The sequence below is a fragment of the Grus americana genome, chromosome 1 (genome assembly GCF_028858705.1).
Source record: "Grus americana isolate bGruAme1 chromosome 1, bGruAme1.mat, whole genome shotgun sequence".
Lineage (NCBI taxonomy): Eukaryota > Metazoa > Chordata > Aves > Gruiformes > Gruidae > Grus > Grus americana.
In genome coordinates this window covers 89,033,973-89,059,452 of record NC_072852.1, presented here as the reverse complement: position 1 = coordinate 89,059,452, position 25,480 = coordinate 89,033,973, and the positions used below count along the sequence as shown (strand labels likewise).

The 25,480-nt window shown below is 37.7% G+C and overlaps 1 protein-coding gene across 6 annotated transcripts in view; it reads left to right on the top strand.

Annotated features, from left to right (window-relative positions):
• STXBP5L (syntaxin binding protein 5L) overlaps positions 1–25,480 on the top strand; it is a 207,096-nt gene that overhangs the window by 122,221 nt on the left and 59,395 nt on the right. For all 6 annotated transcript variants that reach the window (XM_054813652.1, XM_054813650.1, XM_054813651.1 and 3 more), the window contains exons 8-17: positions 156–279; positions 1,814–1,892; positions 2,074–2,228; positions 3,810–3,882; positions 5,226–5,373; positions 6,993–7,060; positions 8,275–8,315; positions 11,601–11,818; positions 15,948–16,120; positions 23,932–24,057. In XM_054813652.1, coding sequence (XP_054669627.1) covers positions 156–279; positions 1,814–1,892; positions 2,074–2,228; positions 3,810–3,882; positions 5,226–5,373; positions 6,993–7,060; positions 8,275–8,315; positions 11,601–11,818; positions 15,948–16,120; positions 23,932–24,057 — 1,205 coding nt within the window. The remainder of the gene's footprint in view (positions 1–155; positions 280–1,813; positions 1,893–2,073; positions 2,229–3,809; positions 3,883–5,225; positions 5,374–6,992; positions 7,061–8,274; positions 8,316–11,600; positions 11,819–15,947; positions 16,121–23,931; positions 24,058–25,480) is intronic.

Here is a 25,480-nt window from a genome sequence, read left to right as displayed (position 1 = left end):
AATAAAAAGTGCTGGTAATGGACATTAGGCAAGCAAGAACCATCCAACTGTTGATACACAATTACATTAATATAATCCAAAGTCATACGTTAAAATATCATTAATGTAAACACTATATTCCATTTCAGTCTCAAGTTCTTCTTTCATTTCTGTAGGCTATTCATTCTGTTGCTTGGCATCATGAAGGGAAACAGTTCATGTGCAGTCACTCTGATGGCAGCTTGACCCTATGGAATCTGAAAAGTCCTAACAGACCATTCCAGACCACAATTCCACATGGTAATTTTGATATTTAAAATGTATAGCTAAGAAATGTATAACTAAGAATGTTCTCCATGCTGTTTGCTAATATCTATGTTTATTTCATTTTTTATTGTAGCCTAGATCCAGAGTTGCTTCTTGCATAAATATTTTAATCTGCAAAGTAGCTGCAAAGTATTATAAAAATCAAGTGTCATTTTGATCAAACTTTTTTTTTTTAATTGAAGTCATAAATACCTCTTACTGGGTAATATTGCTCTGATGTTGTCTTTTCTCCAGTTCATCTTAATAGTCTACTGCTAGTCTTTGACACCCTCAGGCCATGGGATTTTCACATTTCTTTTCTATTTTGTTCTTCTGTGCTCGTATATGCAATTTTTACAAGAAGTAATACATTTTGTACAAGACACTTGTACAACAATGTGTTGCTTGTTATGGAGATGGTACAAGGCTTCCCAAGTCACTGCAATGAAGAATTTAAAGGAGCCATATTAAGAAATGGCTGTATATTTTATGGCTGGGACTTCATATGCCATTGCTTCCTATAAATGAGGTTCAATAGCCTGACTGGGTGGAGAGGGAGGAAAAAGCAGAAGGCAAGATCTATGTAGCATTTTCTTAAATTTCCTAATTTTTAGTTATAGAATTGTACTTTATGTCAGAAGGGACCTCTCAGAGGTCATCTAGTCTAAGTCCCAGCTCAAAGCAAGCCTGATTAAATCAGTTAGCTCAGGGAAGTGTCCAGTGTCAACACTGGACACTTGAACACTTCCAACAACAAATTGCACAACCTCTCTGGGCAATGTCTTCCAGTATTTAATGACCCTCATGGTACACATTTTTTTGCTGATACCTAACCAGAATTTCCCATGTCACAACTTGAGTCCTTTGCCTCCTGTCACGTCACTGTGCACCTCTGAGAAAAGTCTGGCTTCATCTACACCGTATCCTCCAAACAGGTTGTTGTTGAAAGCAAGCCTAGGCTTTCCAAAGTAGCAAAACCAAAAACTGTTATTTTTTTTTGTTTACAAGTGACTTCTCTGACTGGAAGAAAGTACTGAGTCATAATTAACTAAGATCCCATGAATGTCAATTGTATGCTTCATTTAATTTTAACACTCAACTAGTTACACTCCAGAGCATGTAACATTTTGTCAACAAAAGGAATTGAGTCAATCTAAGAATGACTTAGGGAAAAATTAAGCTGTTTATGGTCATAATGTGTTCAGGAAAAAGGTATACATTTGGTCAAATTCATTCATTATTAGTTCTCATCCTTCTCAGTAATCTGCATGGGTTTTAGATGTCTTTGAAGTGTAGTCTATGGTCCTTTAGATGTATGTGGCAGTACAAACATAAAGCCATAATAAATGTAATTAATTTAGACAAAATACATATTTTACGGAAATAGGAGCTAATACTTATAATGTTATGTAGCTTTAAAGTTCCATTCTCTTACTGCTTATACAGTTGCTTCAATGTTTATGTTTTAGTTTGGTATTTCTGTTATCGTGATGTTTTAATACAGGTTTCATCTTCTTTCTTTCCTTAGGAAAAATTCAGAGAGATGGAAAAAAACCTGAATCTTGTAAACCAATTCTTAAAGTAGAGTATAAGACATGTAAAAACAGGTATGTTTTTAATTCTGTAATTAATGCAATGTTACATTCCTGAGTTAAAGTCCTTTTAGAATCTTTCCCTCTTTCTTTTTGCAAAGCTATTTATTATTATTATTTAAAGGTACTAAACCTATAGTGTAAACTTGTATGTACTATGTAAACTTATAATTACTGTGGGTTTTTTTTAATACAGTGAACCATTTGTGATATTTTCTGGTGGATTGTCATATGATAAGGCTTGTCGAAGACCAAGTTTAACAATCATGCATGGGAAAGCAATTACAGTTCTTGAAATGGATCACCCTATAGTTGATTTTTTAACTCTTTGTGAAACCCCATATCCAAATGGTGAGTTTATTAAGCAAAACACAGTTATGGAAAATATAAATGAAGAGATCTTATCTCATACCTTAATTCCATTCCAGGGACTTCCATTCTCACAGTTGTCTCCATCTCAAGAAAACCACATCATTGAAAGTAACTGGAACTTGTTTGCATTCTCAATATAGGAAGCAAGTAATCAGTGGACAATAAAGCATACATAAATCTCCAGATATAAGCTTGAAACACATGGGCTGGTGTGAGGAAATATTGCTATTAATCACACATATGTGCTTGTATTTCTGACATTTTTCATGAGACTGAAAATCTACAGATTGCTCTATTATTGGAGATTAAACTATGACTTATCTGCAAAATAGTTCTTACACTTCAGCCTGAATTGAGCTCTTAAAAGTGTTTTGCTGCATATTGTGGGGCTGCCATATTCGGAAGTACAGTCACAGAAAACTCCAGAAAGTAAATTAAGCTATAAGTCAAAAAGAAACTACGTTTAGCATTTTAAGCCCTCGAGCAGAAAAGTAAAATAAATCTTATATATGTAGCTAAATCAAGTACATATTAAAAACACTTAGTGAAGATAAACTGTATATTTATTTCAATGTCATGCAAAAATTTAATTTTTAGTAATCACAATTAGTTTGAGCCGTCATTTAACTGTGTCAAAATCCAGTGACACTTCCCAGTACTAAGATTTTGTAGCACTGCTCACATGCTAGTATTTAAAAATTTTGGTTAACCTGTGTTATTCATAGCCTTGTATAAAACCAGGCCACAAATACTGTGCATTCATAGCTGGTCTGAAAGGAAGGTAAATCAGTTGCTGTCAATTTACTCAGCCTTTTGGCATCAGCCATCTGAAAACTGTACTCTGAGCCTGCACATACTGGGATGGTTTGCTGCTGTTGAAAAGGGAGCTGTCATTTCATTTTTATATTTTTTAGGATAACTTTTATGCTATGTAAAGTAATGCACCCTATGCATCAAGGGAAGTATTTATTTGTCATTTTCATTGTTTATTTTTGATAAATGAAAAAAGCATTAAATAAAAAACAAACAATATAATCTAAAGAGTGTACAGGAGGAAGGAGCATGTCAGTATCTGAATTGAACACAGCAGACTTACAGGATTCCTTTGGAATATTCCTTTGGAATTGCTTTGGAAATGAGGGTATTGTGTACCATCAAGTGGACTGGACCAGCTGTTCACAATCTGTTTTTGAAGTACAGTTGTACACAGTAGAAGTATTACTACCGGACAGCAAAGATACATTTTCTGTATAATAATTGGATTCAGCAATGCAGTAATACACACAAAATTTTCATATTCTGTTTCTTTACTTCCAATATACCATCATGCTGGCCTGATATAATAGGCCAATTCAATTTCTGCTATGTATGTTGATCAGCAATACTGCCCAAAAGTCATTTCTCAGTTCCTGTCTGGCCCTAGTTTGTAGATATGTCTAGTTAGTGGATATGTCTCATATTTGTACCTCAAAACTTGTTTAATATATAAATGAGACTTGCTTGTTTAAAATGACTAACAGGAGAAGTCCATGTCTTTTATACTTGATTCCTCACTTACAGAATTTCAAGAACCCTATGCTGTAGTTGTGCTTTTGGAAAAAGATCTCATTGTTGTTGACCTGACACAAAGCAAGTAAGTATGAAGTCTTATATGAAGTTATTTGTATATCTTAACTGTCCAGTAAATGATGATAAAAATCGAAATGTTATCATGTAGTATCATTTTACTATCCAAAATCATTCACTCTTGGTAAAATTCACTCTATATGGTTACCTCCACCTTAAGAGCTAAGATCAGCTCATCAACAGGAACTTATGATAATATTTGTTCTTAAGTTTGGGAATAAATCGAAATCTGTGGTCCCTTCAGCATAGGCCTGAAACATTCACTAAACATCAAAGTTAAGTAATACTTGGTCACATGCTGAATTATGACCTGAATGTGTGTTTTGGGAACCAGATTCAACTACTAATTACGTGCATGCCTAACTTCACTGGACTCCACAGGGACTACCACTTAAGTATTTACTTAAGTATTTTAATAAATAATGGCATTGATTCATAGTGTATCTACGGGATTATTTTGTGATCCAGTTGCTGGTTTAAATGACAAATAGTTCTTTCACATCAATGAATCATTGTTCATATCAATGAGGAACTATACATCATGTAATGAGGAACTATACATCATTATTTATTTTGTTCTGCCTCCAGCACTACCAGTAATGTACATCCATATTCACACTGGTATAACTAGGAACAGATTTTGTCCTTAATGTCTTGAAACATTTTAAGTGAATCATATTCTGATCTCACCTACTTTCAAGAATAATTCAAATCATCTCAGCAATATAAAATGCATGTAACTGAAATCAGAAGCAAATTCCCTACATTTTTGAATTGTGAATAACATTGTGTAATATGCCATAAATGAGCCCTTCCTTCTTATCAGACTGTCCAAACTGATGGAAGTGAGAAATAAACTGAGATCTACTTCATCTGTTATTGCAATTGTTCATTGTAGAATCAGTAGTCCACCAACCCAATAAGCTAAGCTGCTCAATATAAAATCCACAGTTGTATAAGTAGTCCTTAGGTCATAGTATGTATCATATCCATGAACCTGAAGCTTCTAGAAAATGTGTCACTTCTGTATAAAGATTTTGAGATGCTGGGAAAAATTAGTTCCCAATCCTCATTCACACAAGTAGTCCTATTAGCCTTAGGAACAATACACATGAATGGGTGTTTATGTTACAAGAGGATTCTTGTCACAGCAGTGGAATTTTTATATCTTTCAGTAACTACGCATTGTTATTGACATTAAAAACAATACATATGTTTGAATAAATAGGGGAAAATGTACTTTATTAGTAATGATTATACTTAGATTCTGTTATACACTTTAATATAGTATGTTTTCTTCTATGGCTCAGTGTGCCACAGCGCTTCTAATAAATTGTCTTCCTTAACTAGTTTTCCAATCTTTGAAAATCCATATCCTATTGACATTCATGAGTCACCTGTTACCTGCACAGAATATTTTGCGGACTGTCCTCCAGATTTGATTCCCGTACTCTATTCTGTAGGAGCAAAACATAAAAAGCAAGGATACAGCAATAAGGTAAACAAAATGAATGTTTTTTTTTAAGCAGAGAAAGTAGATGTACAACCTATGTTTTTCTAACATCTTACCAATTATTTTCATTTTACTTCTTTAGTAATCACTTTTAAGTTGGTCCAACCAGCAGCTTAGCAGCATGCTTACAGCCTGGTATTTGTCCCTCAGAAACACCATCACTGAAGCACAGCCAGTAATGAACATTATGTAGGACTTAATCATTAGGCTGCTGGAATTATGACAGATCAGATTTAATTAAAGGAAAGCCGTCAGTGTACAATTCAAATTTGTATGGATAAGTTTTCTCTATCAAAGAAAAAGTGAAAACAACATAACTGAAAAAAGTTAGCAGAAGAGCTTTAGTGAAAATTGAGGGTTGACAGCATGTCTGTGAGATTTTTATTAAATAGGGATATTAATAATTATTTTACTGAGCTACCAAAGTCTTAATGTAATGCTTTTAGAAATAGGACAAGCTGCAGAAATAAAAAGAGGAAATGCAATTATTTTATTAATTTCAAGCATTAATCTGGTTTATGTTTTGACTAGAACTAATCCATCCTAATAAATAAATTAGAAAAAATATTGGGTAAACAAATCAGACATCATCAGTTTTCTATTCATATTAACAGAAGTATTGTCCTTGGAGCTGCCTTGTTTTCCATGCACTGGCCTCTATCTACTTCTTTTGGATTTTGATTCAGCAAAGTACTTCAGAAAATATTTTTTTCATTTATTTGAATTTGTCTACTTGTCTATCCTTACCTCATATACATATTTTCCAAACTTTTCACCACCTACCTGTATTCATTGCACACTCTCTTGTCCCCTTGCTTTATTTGTGCACATACAAATACACACTCTGAACGTAGGTAGCCACTCACTTGCCACCCACCCATTTCTGTACCCACAAGCATCCACCCCATGTATCCACATAACCAGTTTGTGCTCCCAGGTTTTTTGCACCCACTCATATTCTGCACGCATCCTCACCCACTCTGCACATATGTCATCCTCCACATCATGTGTCCTGTATCTATATGTGTCAACCCTTAGGCACAGACCAGCATTTTGCTCTACCAGCCTCAACCACGGAAGAAAATGGGAGTCTTGCCACTAGTAAACAAAAGGCAGAGAAGAGATGATGATTTCATATGTTCTGTAAAAGTGGCATTACCTTATCTCATATCTCAAGGCATCATGCTCAGATACTTGTTTCTGGGTCAGCTTCTTCAGTAGTCTTCATCCTCAAAATAGGTTCTCAGTCTATTCAGTGTCCTATAGAAACTCCAACAGTCAAGCAATCTGAAAAGAGTAGCAGAACTGTTTGTTACTCCTTCCTCTAGTTCCTATTTTGGATTGTTGAGTGTTAGCTGTGCAGAAATATTTTAAAAATATAGAACTTTAATTAATAACATTAAAATGTTATTAAGTTTCAAAAGCCTTAATTGATAATATAAAAATGTCAATAAGCTTTAAAAGCCTTGAATGCTACAGGTTTTTTTTTTCTTTTATGAATTGTATTGCTTTTTGGAAGAAGATGTTTTCTACTCTTGAGTTTAAAAATTAACCAAGATTCATCAGAACTAGTTGTGATGTCCATACTCTTGTTGTTTGTTTAGGAGTGGCCTATCAGTGGTGGAGCATGGAACCTTGGAGCTCAGACATATCCTGAAATCATTATTACAGGGTGAGAATGAAACTGAGGATTGGTACTTTTAAATTGTTAGTGTCTACAGCTTTTCATCGTGAGTTAGCTATACATAAGAGTTGATCCTTCACAGAGTATGCATATCCTGGCCCCTTCGTTTGAGGTACATGGGTTTTTCCTTGTGCAGAGTCACCACAGAAATTACCATTTGTTGTAGGAAATAGAGCTTTGTACTCAGGGATGAATTACCATTAAGAATTACAATTTGAGGCCCCAGTGTTAGACAGCAAGTCTGTGTACTTGTGAAGGTGGGGTCTTTGGAAAGGAGAATACATTGCAGGAGAATATTTTGGCCTTGAAGGGCACAGAGAATAGCATTAAAAAGAGAAGCAACTGTTCTTCTATAGCTATTGTCCTTCTGGGGACTTTGTACCTGGGGACAGTTTGGGAATTCCTTTCAATACCCCAGCATTAGTAGGGGGTGGTGCACTGGGATGAATTTCACCTTGTGAGTGGAGAGACAGCCCCATAGCAAAAAGGCATAGAAAGGCTCAGACTGCAGTAGAAGCCCCATGAGTGATGCCTGATGGATTTTCAAGGGGCCATGCTGTAAAACAGAAGCTCTTCATCTATGATGTACTCTGTGTTTCCCTCTGGTCTCAGTCATGCTGATGATAGCAATATATTTGATAAATTGTTATTTCAATGATACTTAACACCTTTTTTTAAAAATAATATTATGATGTGTGCAGTAGTACTAATGAGGTGATGAAGGGATTATTCTCACTGTAAACAGAAATGTCTCATTTCTCCAGCTTTATTTCAGGGCTGATTTTATGTTAAGAAAAGAACACAACTGTAAGGTATTAAGCAAAATGAAGTTACCCTCTGTCCTTTCAAAGTTTGTTATACATGGCATTTTTAGAGTGCATAGGCTTGATGCTGGCCCACTGCAAAGCCAAAAGTGCTGTAACCTAAACTTGTCATCAGTATGGGAATTAATTTCTCGCTGTTGCAATCTTAAAACTTATTGGGTGCTTAGTTCTTTGTAGGAAAAGCATGAAGAAGTGCTTTCTAAACCTAATCAAACTAATAACAAAATATTTTCTTAGTATATATATCATTATATATTGTCCATAAGGTATAGAGAGCAAAATACGGTTTTTCTGCTTATATTTATCACTCACTGAAAGTAGAAGATGTTTTAGAATTGCATCTTGTTTTAACACATTTAATTTTTATATTTTTTTAAGCCACGCAGATGGATCAGTAAAGTTTTGGGATGCTTCTGCCAGTAAGTTTCTAAAGTTCACTTTTATATAATGCTGATAAATCACACACACAAACACATATATATAAACACGTGATGTTTAACAGTATGAGTAGTAATACCTGGAATGATATAATTAGGAATAATGAAGTGAAATTAAGCAATTTCTTATTAAATTAGGGGAAAAAACACAGTTAATGGGATATATTAGACAGAAAAGAGTGAATGTCTTTAAGATGAATAAAAACTCCAGATCCATCATACCAAAACCTATGAAGGATGAAGTGTTGGTAAAAAATCCCTAGGACATAATCTTCTTGTGTGTATAAAAGAGTGGGCTCAATTAGATCTAATATTCAGTTCCAGTTGTCATGTCTCTTCTATTCTGAGTACAATATAGTCTTTTTTACAGCTAAGTAAAAATAAAATATTAAAATACAAGGGTGGAGATGACCTAAATCTTTTCTTGTCCAGTCTCCAGTTCCAGGAAATAATTGGGAAGCATTTCCATTCATGCTAGCAGGAAGGAGCTTCAGAAGATACTTGTTCCATACATTCTAGCTGTAACTACACATATAAAACCCCATAATTTTCCCCTACAGAAGATACATATAGTACTAAAATATATTTATTAAAAATATACACACATTTTGGTTGAAAGCTAAAATATTCTGGTTCAAATAATGTGTGCTTCATAAAAGTTGCAGTAGAGTTGCCTTATATTCTGTCCTTTCTGTGGTACACGGATGTCTGGGTAGCATATCTCTTTTATGAAGTATCAGTCTCTTAAAGAAAAGAGAGTGTGAAAGAAACTTCTGTATGAAATGTTAATCATAGAGAGATTTAATTTGACCCTAATAACCAGTCTGTAATGGTCACCAAGAACACGGAGTATGTGATACTTAAACTACCTGCTAGTTCCACATTGTGCTACAGAATTGTAATGATTAATAGTGCTACCATTTCCAGCCAAATATGGGGAATGATTACAAGATTTTTAATGTCAGGTAAACCTGATGACTTTGTCAGGTAGTTCTCTTTTTGCCTAATACCAAATATTTTCATTCATCAGGATGGACAAGGAGAAAATGAGGATTTCTGAAGCCTCATTTCACAAAGAAATTTTATGTAGGCATGTCAACCGAACATGACTATGAGTTGGGTTTTTTATTATATAATTTGTCTGTTTGGAAATGGAGGAAAAACAGATATATGCTGCTTAGATTTTACATCTTCCAGTATTTTCAAGTTACGGTGAGCACCAAAAAGAAAAAAAATCCTATGAGGTCAACAGGAGTTTAGCTGCAAAGACAGAAGTTTGAAAGAGCTTTAATATGAACAAAAATAGGATAATGACTTTTATTTACAGAAGTAGTATGAGGCATTAGGTATTGTCTCATGCATGCTTCATTACATACTTATGCTCTTGACAAGAATATGCAAATACAGGCATTAAAGTTAGAATGAAACAATACAGACTGTTGCAAGACCCCAAAGCATTTAGCATATACACTGCACAGGAACCAGTGTGTTAGTCATTTCTTCTATAATTCTGGCAGGAATGGGGAAAGGGAAAAACTTCTTATAAGGAATGTAAACATAACCCACTAATCAGTATGTACATGCTGCAATAGGAATTTTTCTTAAAGGTGGAAGCTTAAGACAGTCATGAATATTCACAATCCTTTCAACAGTAATGGTACTTTCAGTGCATCTCTGATGTCCTGTTCTTAGTCCTGCTTTTCAGGGCATGTACTGCACTACTGATTCCATACTTGGTACTTTTTTATTTACAAGGTTTTAATTATTATTTACGAGGTCTTAACTTCTTTAATAGAATTCAAATTTCATTTGAGATTTCATAGCAAGCATAATATCCTACTGGTATTTGAAGGCACAAAATATTTTGCTTTTAGACATATTTTAATTGTGTAATTTTGTATCTGAAAGCATAGATTTGTGGCAGACAGGGAATTGCTAAGCCACTGAAGCAGTTTTCCAAATGTATCTTTGCTCAAAAGTGATTGCTCGCTCTTATTTGCCCTTGTACAGATAGTCCCTAGTAATTCACAGAACCATAGAGAATCTCGCCTTGTGCTTGTACCCTATGATTCTGTAATTCTTCCAATCCTAGTATGCTTGGACCCATGATGTCTGATTTGAAGTGCCACTCTAGATTTGCCACTGGGACTAGGGGCGTCCTGAGGCCTCTTCCACTGCCACAGAAGGCAGGAAGAATTATGTATTCGTTACAGAAGCACTTGCTGTAATTTGTGAAAATTTGGTAGCGTTTTATATGCTAAAACATTTAAAAATATTTAAAAAATATATGCTAAAACTCCTAGAATATATCTGCACTGCAAAATGAAAATGCAATTTTGCTGTGTTCGTCATCCGGTTACATAACTAAAACACCATTCTTCCATCTTTTTGTTGCTCTTGTTGCACTAGCTAGCTAGACTGATCTACACAATTACACTAACATGGAACAACTTTGCCTTTATACACACCTTTATAGGTGCTGGGCCTGACTGACTTTTTCTGACCTTATGCTGTTATTAATTAATGCCACTGATAAGTTAATGTAAAAGTAGTGAAAAAAGTAAGGAATGTCAATAAACCAAAATATAGTTAATTATAATCCTTCCTTTACCTCCAGAATTCACTGCAGTGGAGTTCTACCCTTGACAAAGGCTTCTGGATATTAAGGTTTTATATACAGGTATAAATACAGATATACTTATTAGTCAAGAAATTAAAAACATCAGGTATAAATACAGATATACTTATTAGTCAAGAAATTAAAAACATTTTAGAACTCCTGTTTGTTCAGAAAGTCTTTGTGTTGCCCAGGCCACCAGAATACTTTCCTAATGCTTTCTCTTGAAGTGCCATACGGTCTTTACATTCTAGTAAGACGATAATCTAGTAAACCGATAACCTCAGACAAATGAAATCTTAATTTCACATCTCATTAGGAAAATAGCAGCATTATCAGAGCCTCTCTATGACATTGAGTATAAGCCTAATTATGGCCATAATGGTTAACATACATCTTTGACATCCTGTCCCAGAAAGTACTAAGAAGTATTTCACAGACAAATACCTGGTTTGGAAGTATTAAATACATATCCTACCAGTACTGTGCACCAGAATAATATCTGTATTGTATAATACCCATCATCTTCTCCTCTTAGACCTTCATAAGATTCTTTGTTTTGCCACACCTGAAAAGAAAATGTGAACTGAGGAATTTTACAACTCACTTGCTTTGTGCTAGTAATTTTTATATGTTTTAATATATTCCAGTTACACTACAGATGTTGTACAAATTAAAAACATCAAAGGTCTTTGAAAAACAAAAACTGGGAGAAGGAAAAGCAACAGCTGAGATTGTGGAAGAAGATCCTTTTGCTGTTCAGATGATGTACTGGTGTCCTGAAAGCCGAATTTTCTGTGTGGCAGGAGTTTCTGCATATGTGGTTGTTTACAGGTTCAGCAAACATGAAGTAAATACTGAAATTGCAGTAAGTCCCTTAGAATTTTACTCTCTTATAAAAGAACAATTTCTAAATCAGATTGTTTTGCTGTGTCTGTGTTCATATACTTGAATAAAATTAATATCAAGCTGTATAAATATAGGTTTAGGGACATTCCATTTTAAATGTTTTCAGTGAAATCTCGATCCTACTTAAGTTAGTGACGAGGATCTAACTGAGTTTTTGAGGGCCAAATCTCCACTTTTTTTGCTTTAATAGTAACATACGGTACAGATTTAAGACATAGTTTGCTTTTAAGACATTATGATACAGTAAATATCTGTTGTACTTATCTGCTCTAAAAATGCTGGCTGCTGTATGTTTTTATCAGATAATGTACATACATAATAATACTCTTTTTAACTCAAGTAATTCATCTCTTTATGTTCATAGTGTTTGTACCACAAGGGGACTGAAAATTATCACTGACTTTAACAAAATAAAAAGACTTGATTTTTTTCTCTGGCTTATACTGACTTTGTTTCCCTAAGAATGGACACTATATGAAATGCCAGATTATTTATGACTAAGCACTTGATATTTTCCTAAGCTTTCTTTGGCTTTATCCTGTTCAAATACTCCTTTTTCTGTCCTCATGTCTTAAGCAGTCACCTTATTTCAGGTAGAATCATACAGTTCATGTTCTTTTAACTGCACTGCAGTCACTTTGTACTTACCATTGTTGTACAGCAAGTCTGACTTTGGTTTAAACCTTGCATTTTTGCACAGGAGCCACAACCACTGCTAACAGTGTGGCTGAACAGCATTTATAATGTAAATTCTTTCTTAAGTCTAAGAAGTTTAACAGGAGACTACTCTTAAGGCAAAGCCAAACTAAACATGACTGCTTCTCCTTCAGGTTTGCCATTCTCTGGTGCTGGAGAACAGTTTGCAACTCCAGACACTGTCTTGCCAGGAAGTATTTCTTTGTGTCTGCCAGCTCTCAACAAATCCCAGGGGCTGACCCAAAATTTCCCTTTCATTTTCCACCTTCCCCAATTACAGTTCTTTTCCTTTTCACACTATTTTAATGTACTTTAGAAAGTCTATAGTTCTAGCCTGGCAAAAACGTGTCATTTTTGGCCTGTAGCTATGTGCCATCTGGTAAGGATATTCATTACCTATAGCTGTTCTCTTGGTTTCCTCACATTTTTCGTCCCCCAGAGGCATAAGCTAGTTGAATGTACCCTTTCAAGAAAGTTTTAGAACTAATGAACAGTAATTTCACCTTACTGACCAGCTCATGTATAATGCTACTAAAATACTACATTTCAGTATTGTTACATTGTTCTATAGCAAATGCACCTTATCTTTTATTACCTATCATTTAATTTCTTTACTTTCATGTCGCTTACTTTTGTGGCTGAATTGCATGAGTATTTTCTGAAGTGTTATAATATGTGCAATTTAACTGTTTCTCACAATTCATCTGTAATTAAGAAGCATTTATACGAGGAATTGTTCTCTGAAGAGTTGCTTTAATATCATCTAATCTTGGTGGCACAGTCCCTGAGTTCCCCTGAGTTTTGTGCATCCCTGAGATGAGCCTCTTGTCTTAGTTTCCACATTCAAGCATTCAGGTCTTCACTCTTAAGTGGTGGGGATTTTTTTTTAATAAAAAGTATGGGAGTCTTTGTTGGAATATGTACCTGACTTGAAGCTGTCTGTCTATACTGAGACTGAGCTGGTCAGTCTAAGGATTTCTTTCCTGCCTGAGGAAAACAGCCCAAGTTCTAGCACTTAGTACCCTCCCTTCTCTAGCAGCCAGCCTGAACTCATCTTGAGTTCAGTCTACAAATCCCAGCATTTTAAGGACCCCATGTTGGTTTGACTGCCTGACATCAGTCTTGTAATGTTATTGCAGTGGTAAATGGGAAGCATGGAGGCTACTGAAAGGTTTATCCATGTAGCAGGGAAGTCTGCTACTAAATATGCCTTAGAGGCATAGACTGCCTAGGATTTCCTCAATAGAAGTATTATTTGCATAATTCCATATCAGATTCTGGAGGCAAGTAGTATGCATGAGAGAAATTCTACTTCATAATCAACCTTGGAATCATTGCCATGCAGTTATGTAAAAAGCATTTGCTGTTGTTGTTGCTTTATCATCTGAATCTACTCCATCCTGTCTCAAAAGGATATCTAGGTATCTATTAAATGTGATCACTTTCTCGGTGATCAGTCTTTCCTCAGTGAAGCTCCTCTTCAAAGCTCTTGAGAAGAACCATAGAAAACTCTAGTTGGAATGTAGAAGGGAGAATCAATGAACCTAGTGATGGGATCCTCCAAAAAGATCAAATAAAATAAATTGGTACAACAGGTCTGTACCCCTTCCAAGGTCCAGTCAAAGCAGGGAGCGAAGTGTTAAAAAAATTCACAGCCATGTTTTTAGCCTAAATTTTTCCTTTTCTCTGCAAATGGACAATAACTAGAACTTAACAAAATGAATTTTAGTAGAAAAAGGAAGACACAAAGAAAAGCATCCAAAGAAGAATGAAGTATTCTAACATGACAAGCAGAAGAACATTTTCTTCAACAGTTACTCCAGTCCTGCATGAAGATTAAACAGCATTATAAAAAAATTCACAGCCGTGTTTTTAGGCTAAATTTTTCCTTTTCTCTGCAAACGGACAATAGCTAGAACTTAACAAAATGAATTTTAGTAGAAAAAGGAAGACACAAAGAAAAGCATCCAAAGAAGAATGAAGCATTCTAACATGACAAGCAGAAGAACATTTTCTTCAACAGTTACTCCAGTCCTGCATGAAGATTAAACAGCATTATAAATTGTTTCAGTCAGCAGCAATTACTTCCAGGAGATTAGATTTTCCTGAACTCAATATTTCACTCATTAGTCTTTGAACGCAAATGTTGTCCATAGGTTTCTTAGCTGATTCAGGCAAAAAATATCCATGGATTTTGCAAGTGAAATTTTGAGAAAGGACCCTTTCTCTTCTTATTGAGCAGAATCACTTCTTTCTGAAATCTTATGTGTTTTAACACAATGGTTGAGAAATAGGAGAGTCTTCAGTCCTGATCTTTATCTCCCAATTCTCATAAAACATAGGTATTTTCTTAATACTGTTGTCTCCATTCTGGTACAGATGATGTCTCAGTGAGAAATCACTAAGATGGAGTTTGCAGTGTCTAAATCTGCAATTGCTTCTGATCACTTCAAGGTACCAGCACTGAAATTACTATTCAGCTAGTTATCTCTTTGAGGGCTGTACCTTGTTTTTTATTGCTTTCAAAATAGACATCTCCTTGGACAATTCATCAGGTAGAAAGAATTGCCCAACATTTACTGTGATCCTTTGAGATGATTACTTATATAGATTTGAGCTCCCTGTCCAGTTTCCCCTGTGTTTAGGAGTCCTGAATTAGTGGAAAGAATGGAAGGGTGGTTGGGCCTGGTTGATCTCCTTTTCCCTATCTAGAGAGCCCTGAAGGAAAGCAAAACGTAACTGGTTTGAACTTTGCTTTCTAGAATCTGCTACACTCATGTTCAGTCTAAGGAAAACAGAACTTTCTGTGCTGTTATCTCTGATTTCCCAACCCCCACCTATGGACAAATGAAGTTTGTTCATCAGCACTACCCACACTGTCACGCTTCTGCATACTGGCTAAAACCTGTCTTGTAGAGACTCTGTTGTACAAGCAATAAGGAGGCAGAGTTGACAATCATTCTTTTAATGAATTTGCTTAGGATAAAGATAACGGACAATAGGCAGAAAATTTTCATGACATTTATCCCAAATGATGCATTCTTAAGCTGAAATATTATTTATTTGGGGGTGATTAACTTGTCTTTTCATAATAAATGCTGGAAAGTTGTAATCTTGCCTTTCACTTACAATAAAAGGCTTGAATCAAAGTCAGCACTGGAAGAATATACCTATGTACTTTTCCATCAGCATAGGGTAGATGACTAGTTCTTATCTGACGTTTCTGTTAGACTGTATAAATAACAAATGACAGTATTCTTTGCCTGCAAATGATAATGAGAAATGTGGGGGGGTTATTTTCAAAAAAAGGCTTACTGATATTTATTTGAAAGTAACAGAACTTTCAGCAACTTTCTTTATTAAATTATAACGTAGCTTTTTATTTATTTAAGTCATTAGAGGTACGACTTCAGTATGAAGTAGAAGATATCATTACTCCTGAGCCAGAAATAATTCCTCCATTTCCAGATGCCTCCTCCCAGCTTCCTTCTTTAAAGAGCCTTTCAGGCAGTACCAACACTGTAGCATGTGAAGGAACAATGAAAGATAGTATCCCATGTCTTAGGTAAGTCTATGCCATTGTTCAAAGATTTATCTTTCTCAAAAGCTTTCCTATCTGTTGTATTAACAAGCAGTTAACTATCAAGAAAAAGAGGTTAATCTTTTTAATATTCTTAATGTACGCAACACAAAATGAGAAGAAACCAGAATATGGAACAAGCAAAATAATTGAGGCAAAATAATTAACAAAGGATTTTAAAAGGATATAAGTATGGAGAAGATAAAGTGTTACAGTAAAGGTTTGACTGTAATTCTCCAGTATGATCTAGGAGTAAATCTTCATCTCATACCCACAGTTTTGAGTGGAATACAAGCACCACAGAATAAACTAAGGAATTTCTGAGGAAGTTTTTTTTTTTTTTTTTTGAGTTCACAAAGAGACTTCCATAAAGGTGACATGTGCAAAGCTTTCCCTCCTTGATTAATTCGTATAATACTAAAATCTTTCTTTGTGAAAGAAGTATATGCATGTTATGGTGTGTAAGGGATGGAAACTGTGTTCATACTCATGAAACAATCTTTAAAATATACAATTACAAAACAGTTGCACTGTATGGAAGTGTATATATGTTTAATCTCTAGAAAGAAGCAAATTGTCTGCTAGAGTACACATTGCCACTGTTTGGAGTAGATTAATATGTTCTTACTAATAAGACAGATAAATTATGGGTTTGAATAGTTTCAAAACAGAATTCCATACAAAACTCCATAAACTGTAATTTCCCAGCAATGATAGTGCACTGCTGATAACAATTGCTCTCATTTTAGTGAATTCATTATTATTTCAGTCTAATTATTATTAAATATCTTAAATGTCTCCATTATTTCAAAAGTGGCTTAAATGAACGTTGCTTGACTTTGCAGATATTTTGGGCTGTTGAGCTCCTGAAAACAGCATTAGCACTTACAAGCAATATCATTACGTTGTTCTTGCAAAATTAACAGGGTTTTTTGGCATCCTGTTCATTTGTCCACCTCGTTCAGTCAGGCAGTTGAACCTCAGACCTCAGTTAGTCATTAATATAAACCATGAAAATCAATAGCAGAGGCAGAGAGAAGTTATTTAAAAAAATCCCAATGTGAAATCTATTTATGCCATTGAAATCAGCAAGAATGCAATCGATTATTTCAGTGGCTATGATTTTCTCTCAAGGGATTCTTATTTGATTTGGTCTGGGGAGAAGAGGAATCATTCATCTCGGAGGCAGAAAAGCTGTAATGAACCAGTAGAGGTTCTGCTGGTTAGATTTTAGGAGTTTGCCTAACTCCATATAACCTCACATTAAGCTGGCAAACTGCTTTTTGTCACATTTTACACAAAGTAAATGTAAATTTATTTTGACAGAGAAGTGTTTTTCAAAGTCAAAGTAATTATATTACTATAACTGCTGGCATACTCCCTCTTACATTTAGATAAAAGTATACTGTGTGCACTCTCATCCTTTTCAATAGGGAAAGGCAAATAAATATCCACACTTTTCCCCCAAACACTAACCAGGTCCACATTCCTTTTCTGTCAAAAAACTTCTGTTCAAAGCAGAATTATGATGATAAGATGAAAGTAGTGCTAGAAACACAGAAAACCCAGTAGGGGCCTGGATGATGCTGTTGATTTTATATGCAGCAGTACAGAATCTAAGATACAGTGATAATAACGTAAAGCTGCAGCCACCTACACATGGAGGATGGGTGCACAACTTGAACTATATAGATAATCCACATAAAATTTTATATACAGACTAGCTTTTAATCTTAGCTCCATTGTGTTTACTTTCATATCTGCTTCTCAACCTTGTTACAGCAAATGGGTGGCACTTCACACTACATAATTTTTGCGAGTCAGGATTCAGAATGACTGAATGTGTTTGTGTCTGCAAATAGGTACTAGAAAGCAAGTGATTGAAGGGGCAGAAGTAATGAAAACTTCGCATTTTTCTGAAATCAAAAGTAAATGTTGCCAAGAGAGGCAAGGAGCAGTGCGAAATAAATATTGTTCTTGCTTATTTCAGAAGATTTTATAATCAAATATGCAGCTATAATAACATAAGAAACTGATATATTTGTGATTATCCAGATAAATATTTTTGATGTAAATACTGTCATCAAAAAGCTGTAGCCAGAATGTGAGTTTTTGTTCCCAGACTTTTAGTATCATCCAAAAATTAGGTCAATCAAGAGTTTTGACAGTAGCTCCAAAGTGATAAAGAACTGTCTGTGATTATCTCATGAAGAAAACTAAAAAACAAAACTTGGCAATAACCAAATTCAGTGTAGCATTACATGAACATATCAAGGAAATCACTGAAATATCTATGTTCTTTCTGCGCATACTCCTGCAGACCATTTAGGCTTATACTATAAACACTTCAAAAAAACCAATCCAAAACAAGGTGAAGAACTAAATATCAGCATTACTGTTCAAGCAAGATGGTTAATGAAACCAGGGAAATGCTTCAAGCATACTTAAAGAGGAAGATGTCACAGGAACATGAGAATGACAAACTGAATCATGAAATCTGAAACTATTTTACTCCAGTCTTTCACCAGCTACAACTTATTCTATGCTTAGAGAAAAATCCCTGTGAAGTAACATCCCTCTTACCAAAGAAGATCCTCAAATTTGCAGTGAAAAATAGAGAAAGATGTTTGCTCTTTTTGCCCAGGTAACAACAATCTGAAAGAAAATTTAGAAAGCATCTCAATTTCTCTATTTTTTTCAGCATATTGTTAAAAACACATTGGAAAAGTAATAAAATAAAAACATTTTTTAGAAGATCAGAATTACTTCTGCAGCCATTGTCAGTCTCACAGTAGTTTGTTTAGAAGAAGAAAAGCATAAACACATTGCCTCAACAGATATTTGTTGGAACTCACCATAGCAGTGTGCTTGACTCTTGTGTTCTCCCACATCAGCAGTTACCCATTAGAAAATATGGATGGAAAGTATGTCTGCTCAGAGGAAAGGGCATTAGACTTAAGTCTTGCTTCTTGGATCTTATTTACCTGTTTTGTATTTTTTATAACATTTTTAAGGGCAGGAGCTGAAAACTGAAAGTGGGGTGCAAGATGGAAACACCACCACTAGTATGCCTCTTAAAGGCTTATCCGCAGACGTAAGAAGTGGAAGGGTCCCATCATAAAAGATATTCTAGAGCACTATTTGTATAAAATATTCAGCTTCTGCTTGCTGTGAAGTTTGTTTGAAAATAATACATCTTCACTGTATACAGCTCTTACTTGTGGTTTCAGTTTTCCCTAGTCTCAAAAGACCCCTCTCCCTTAGCAGTTTGGGTTCACAGATCTTCGTCCCTTTGTTCTCACCACTAATGCTCCTGGGTAATCAAGGCTTCATTAAGCTTAGGTATAGTGTCACTTCAGAAATGTTCATGGATATGTATCTTACGAACAAAGGAAAGGGCAAAGCTTTAGTCCCAGCAGAACAGGTAAGAAAGTGCAACACTTTGAGCAGAGGTTTGCTGTTAAGAGAAAATAACAATACAAAGCTATTGCCAAGTGTTGTGGGTTGATCTTGTCTGGCTGCCAGGTGCCCACCCAGCCTCTTGGTCACTCCCCTCCTCAACAGAACAAGGAGAAGAATGTAAGATGGAAAAGCTCATGGGTGGAGATAAAAACAGGGAGATTGCTTACCAATTACTGTCACAGGCAAAACAGACTCAACTTGGGGAGTTGCCAATTATTGCCAATTAAAAACAGAGTAGGAGAATGAGAAATTCTTTGAAAAGACAAAACTAAAAACAACCTCTCTGCACCCCTCCCTTCTTTTCATGCTCAATTTCACTCCTGACTCCTCTACCGACTCCCCCACCCCAAGCAGCACAGCAGGGGATGGGGAAAGGTGGTTGCAGTCACTATGTACCAGTTTGTGTCTGCCACTTCTTTGTCACATGTGGTGGGTTGACCCTGGCTGGAGGCCAGGTGCTCACCAGAGCCACTCTATGACTCCCCTAGTTCACTAGACGGGGGAGAAAAGGTTTAACAAAAGGCTTGTGGGTCGAGATAAGGACAGGGAGAGATCACTCACTAATTATCGTCACTAGCAAAACAGACTGAACTTAGAAAATTAATCTAATTTATTACCAAGCAAAACAGAGTAGAGGAGTGAGAAATAAAATCAAATCTTAAAACACCTCCCCCCACCCCTCCCATCTTCCTGGGCTCAACTTCACTCCTGGCTTCAACCTCCTTTCCCCTCAGCAGCACAGGGGTACAGGGAATGGGGGTTATAGTCACTTGATGACACATTGTTTCTGCTGCTTCCTCATCCTCAGGGGGAGGACTCCTCTCATCATTCCCCTGCTCCAGCATGGAGTCCCTCTCATGGGAGACGATCCTTCACGAGCTTCTCCAACATGAGTCTCTCCCACAGGCTACAGTTCTTAATGAACTGCTCCAGTGTGGGTCCCTTCCATGGGGTGCAGACCTTCAGGAGCAAACAGCTCCAGCGTGGGTCCCCCACAGGGTCACAAGTCCTGCCAGCAAACCTGCCCTGGCGTGGGCTCCCCTCTCCACGGGTCCACAGGTCCTGCAAGGAGTCTGCTCCAGCGTGGGCTTCCTACAGGGTCACAGCCTCCTTCAGGTGCCTCCACCTGCTCCAGCGTGGGGTCCTCCATGGGCTACAGGTGGAATCTCTACACCCCCTCATCCTTCCTCCATGGGCTGCAGGGGGACACCCTGCTTCACCATGGCCTTCACCACGGGCTGCAGGGGGATCTCTGCTCCGGTGTCTGGAGCACCTCCTCCCCCTCCTTCTGCACTGACCTTGGTGTCTGCAGAGTTTCTTACATCTTCTCACTCCTCTCTCCGGCTGCAAAAGCTCTAACTTGTTTTTTCCCTTCTTAAATATGTTATCACAGAGGCACTGATTGGCTTGGCCTTGGCCAGTGGCAGGTCCATCTTGGAGCCGGCTGGCATTGGCTCTATCAGGCACAGGGGAAACTTCTAGCAGCTTCTCACAGAAGCCACCCCTGTAGCCCCCCCCCGCTACCAAAACCTTGCCACGCAAACCCAATACATCATGCTTTTCCCCCTGCTCCAGTGTGGGCTCTCTCCCGGGGAGTGCAGTCCTTCAGGCACAGACTGCTCCAGGGTGGGTCCCTCACAGGCCACAGTTTCTGCCAGAAAACCTGCTCCTGAGTGGGCTCCTCTCCGTGGGTTGCAGTTCCTGCCAGGAGCCTGCTCCAGCGTGGGCTCTCCATTGGCTCAATGTATGGGTATATGCACAGTATGTGCTCTAGAATTATTAAGGGAGGAATATAGGAATGTAGTCAGCACATGTAGAGATCCAACAAGGAAGGCTAAGGCCCACTTGGAATTAAATCTGGCAAGGGATGTCAACGACATCAGCAGCAAAAGACAGACTAGGGAAAATGTGGGCCCACTGCTGAATGAGGTGCATGCCCTGGTGATGGAAGATACAGAGAAGGTTCAGAGCTGCTGAATGCCTTCATTCATACTGAATGCCTAAGGCTGGCCCTCAGGAATCCCTGACCCTGGGGGTAGGAGAGAAAATCTGAAGAAAGGAAGACCTTCTCTTGGTTGAGGAGGACTGGGTTAGCAAACATTTAGGCAAACTCAACATCCACAAATCCATGGGCCCTGATGCGATGCACGCATGAGTGCTCAGGGAGCTGGCAGATGTTATTGCTAAGCCACTCTCCATCATCTTTGAAAGATCATGGAGAACAGGAAATATGCCTGAAGACTGGAGGAAGGCCAATGTCACTCTGGTCTTCAAAAAGGGCAAGAAGGATGACCTGGAAAACTACAGGCCAGTCAGCCTCACCTCCATCCCTGGAAAGGTGATGGAACAGCTCAGTCTGGGGGTCATCTCTAAGCATGTGGAGGAAAAGAAGGTTATCGGGAGTGGTCAACATGGATTCACCAAGGGGAAATCATGCCTGACCAATCTGATAGCCTTCTATGATGGCATGACTGGCTGGGTGGATGAGGGGAGAGCAGTGGATGTTTACCTTGACTTCAGCAAGGCTTTTGGCACTGTCTCCCATAACATCCTCACAGGCAAACTTAGAAAGTGTAGGTTAGATGAGTGGACAGTGAGGTGGATTGAGAACTGGCTGAATGGCAGAGCTCAGAGGGTTGTGACAAGCAGCGCAGTCTAGTTGGAGGCCTGTAGCTAGCAGTGTGCCCCAGGGGTCAGTACTGGGTCCAATCTTGTTCAACATATTCATCGGTGACCTGGATAAGGGGATGTAGTGTATACTCAGCAAGTTTGGTGACAATACAAAACTGGGAGGAGTGACTGACACACCAGAAGGCTGTGCTGCCGTTCAGCGAGACCTTGACAAGCTAGAGAGTTGGGCGGAGAGGAACCAAATGCAATTCAACAAGGGCAAGTGTAGGGTCCCACACCTAGGGAGGAGTAACCCCAAGCACCAGTACAAGTTAGGGGTTGACCTGCTGGGAAGCAGCACTTGTCCTGGTTTCAGCTGAGATAGAGTTAATTTTCTTCATAGTAGCTAGTATGGGGCTATGTTTTGGATTTGTGTTGGAAACAATGTTGATAATATAGAGATGTTTTTGTTATATAGAGGTGTTTTTTGTTATTGTTGAGGCGTGTTTACACAGAGCGAAGGCCTTTTCTGCTTCTCACACCACCCCACCATCGGGTTGGCTGGGATGCACAAGAAGTTGGGAGGGGACATGGACAGGACAGCTGATCCAAAGGGATCTGACCAAAGGGATATTCCATACCATATGACATCATGCTTAGCTTATAAGGGGCTTGGGGAAGGTGGGGGCGAACCACGTTCAGAGTGATGGCATTTGTCACTGTTATGTGTGATGGAGCCCTGCTGGAGATGGCTGAACACCTGCCTGCCCATTGGAAGTGGTGAATGAATTCCTTGTTTTGCTTTGCTTGCATGCACAGCTTTGCTTTACCTCTTAAACTGTCTTTATCTCAACCCACGAGTTTTCTCACTTTTACTCTTCTGATTCTCTCCCCATCCTGCTAGGGGGGAGTGAGCGAGCAGCTGCGTGGTGCTTAGCTGCCAGCTGGGGCTAAACCACAACAGCGCTGCAGAGAAGGACCTGGGAGTCCTGGTGAACTCTTCATGACCCAGCACTGTGCCCTTGTGGCCAGGGCAGCCAGTGGTATCCTGGGGTGCATTAAGAAGAATGTGGCCAGCAGGTTGAGGGAGGTTATCCTCCCCCTCTACTCCGCCCTGGTGAGGCCACATCTGGAGTACTGTGTCCAATTCTGGGTTCCCCACTTCAAGAAAGACAGGGAACTACTGGAGAGAGTCCAGCAGAGGGCTATGAGGATGATTAGGGGACTGGAGCATCTCTCGTATGAGGAAAGGCTGAGAGAGCTGGGTCTGCTTAGCCTGGAAAAGAGGAGACTGAGAGGGGATCTCATCAATACGTATAAATATCTAAAGGGCAGCTGTCAAGAGGATGGGGCCAGACTCTTTTCAGTGGTGCCCAGTGACAGGACAAGGGGCAACGGGCACAAACTGGAAGTTCCATCTGAATAGGAGGAAAAACTTCTTCACTCTGAGGGTGACAGAGCACTGGAACAGACTCCCCAGAGAGGTTGAGGAGTCTCCTTCTCTGGAGATATTCAAAACCCACCTGGATCTGATCCTGTGCAAATTGTTCTATGCAAACCTGCTTTAGCAGGGGGGTTTGACTAGATGATCTCCAGAGATCCCTACCATTCTGTGATTCTGGGACTGTGCTTCACTAGTATTTTCTCAAGAGAAAACGTTATTTATGGCCCAGTCTGTTTGTTTATTTGTTTGTTTGTTGTTATTTTGTACCTCCTCTCCTTAGCGTTAAGACTCGACCTGTGCGAATGCCTCCTGGATACCAAGCAGATCTTGTTATTCAATTGGTGTGGGTGGATGGTGAGCCTCCACAACAGATTACCAGTCTTGCTGTAAACTCTGCTTATGGACTGTAAGTAACTCAAAATTAAGCTTGCATTGATTTATTGTTTATTGCACTAAATAATATATTTTCCTGCAGACAATTAAAAAATAATCAAAAAGTGCTAAAAATATTTCAGCTGACGTAAAGATTGTAATATATGTTAAACTGCCATTCTTGCCCATATTGTTACTATTCCTATTTAAAAGACTGAATCCTTTCACATTATCCTGTCGATCCTTTCAAATAAAATCTAATTACCTTTCAAATCTGTAATTTTTAAAGTTATTTTGAAAGGATCACCAAGGTGAAATACATTTCATAGAAAATGGTGATGTGACTAACTGTTAAATGCCATTTATCATGACATCATATCTTAGTTGGAAACTGTCTTCCGAGAACAGCATTTTTTATATCTATGCTAATCTCTGTTTGCAAGAAAACCAGTGACCTGAAATTGAAAATTGAATAAGGAACATTCAAATGCTAAATTCTCTATGGAAATGCAAGTGAGCATATCTCTATGTATTTTTTTCCTCAGGTTCAATTTATTTGCCAATTTTTAATGTTTTCTGTCTCTGAGAGTCACCCAGATACATTAAAATGGTTTTCCCTGTAGAAGGTGTTACTCAAGTGAAAACTGCATGCTGTAATGGGTGTTAGGTGTCTGACTCCTACTGATTTTCAGTAAGTCACTTGACTCTCCTCAGAGACTTTGGAAATTTTATGGAGCGCCTTTACATTTGTGCAAAAATATTGTCATTTGAGGGCTGTTTTGTCAAGTCTTTGGCCTGAATTTCCAGACAGTTTCCTATTCTTGAACTCTAAAAGTTTCTTTTGTTTTACCATACCTAGATGCATTTGTCCCTTGTGCAAATTGTTGGGTTTTGCCTAATTTGCTCCCTTGCAGGTCTCAGGCCTCAAGGCAGCATCTGACTTCTGTTTCCTTTGCTAGGAGTCGTAATAGTTTACAGGACAGCCTCCTTTAAAACACCATATACTAAGTATATGAGTGTTTCAGAAATACATGCATGTATCAATAAAATAGCCCAATAACCTAAATTTAACTTTCCTACAAAAGCTACCCAAGAAAGGTCTATTTCTTTAATTTTTATCTGCAGTGTCTTCTCTCTCCCTTTCTCTTGTCTCTCTCAACTTTTCCGTGAGCCTATGACAAGGTACAATCCTGTCTTTCATCAGAATTTTTGTTTAATACTTTAGTTTTTTCCTGTTATCTAGCCTCACAATGTGGAAAAGCGGTGCCGCTTCAGCATGAAGCTTGAGGATATGTCATTTTTGCCATGCTAGTTGTAGGGTTGTTTGGGTCATCTTTTGCCTGAATTTTTTTCCTATACTAATCAGTTTAACTAGAAGGAAGGTGTAGGATAGTGAGTGAATTCTGGAGTGTCTGCTCCCAGTATTCTGGAAAATAATAGGAACTTAGTGTTCCTGA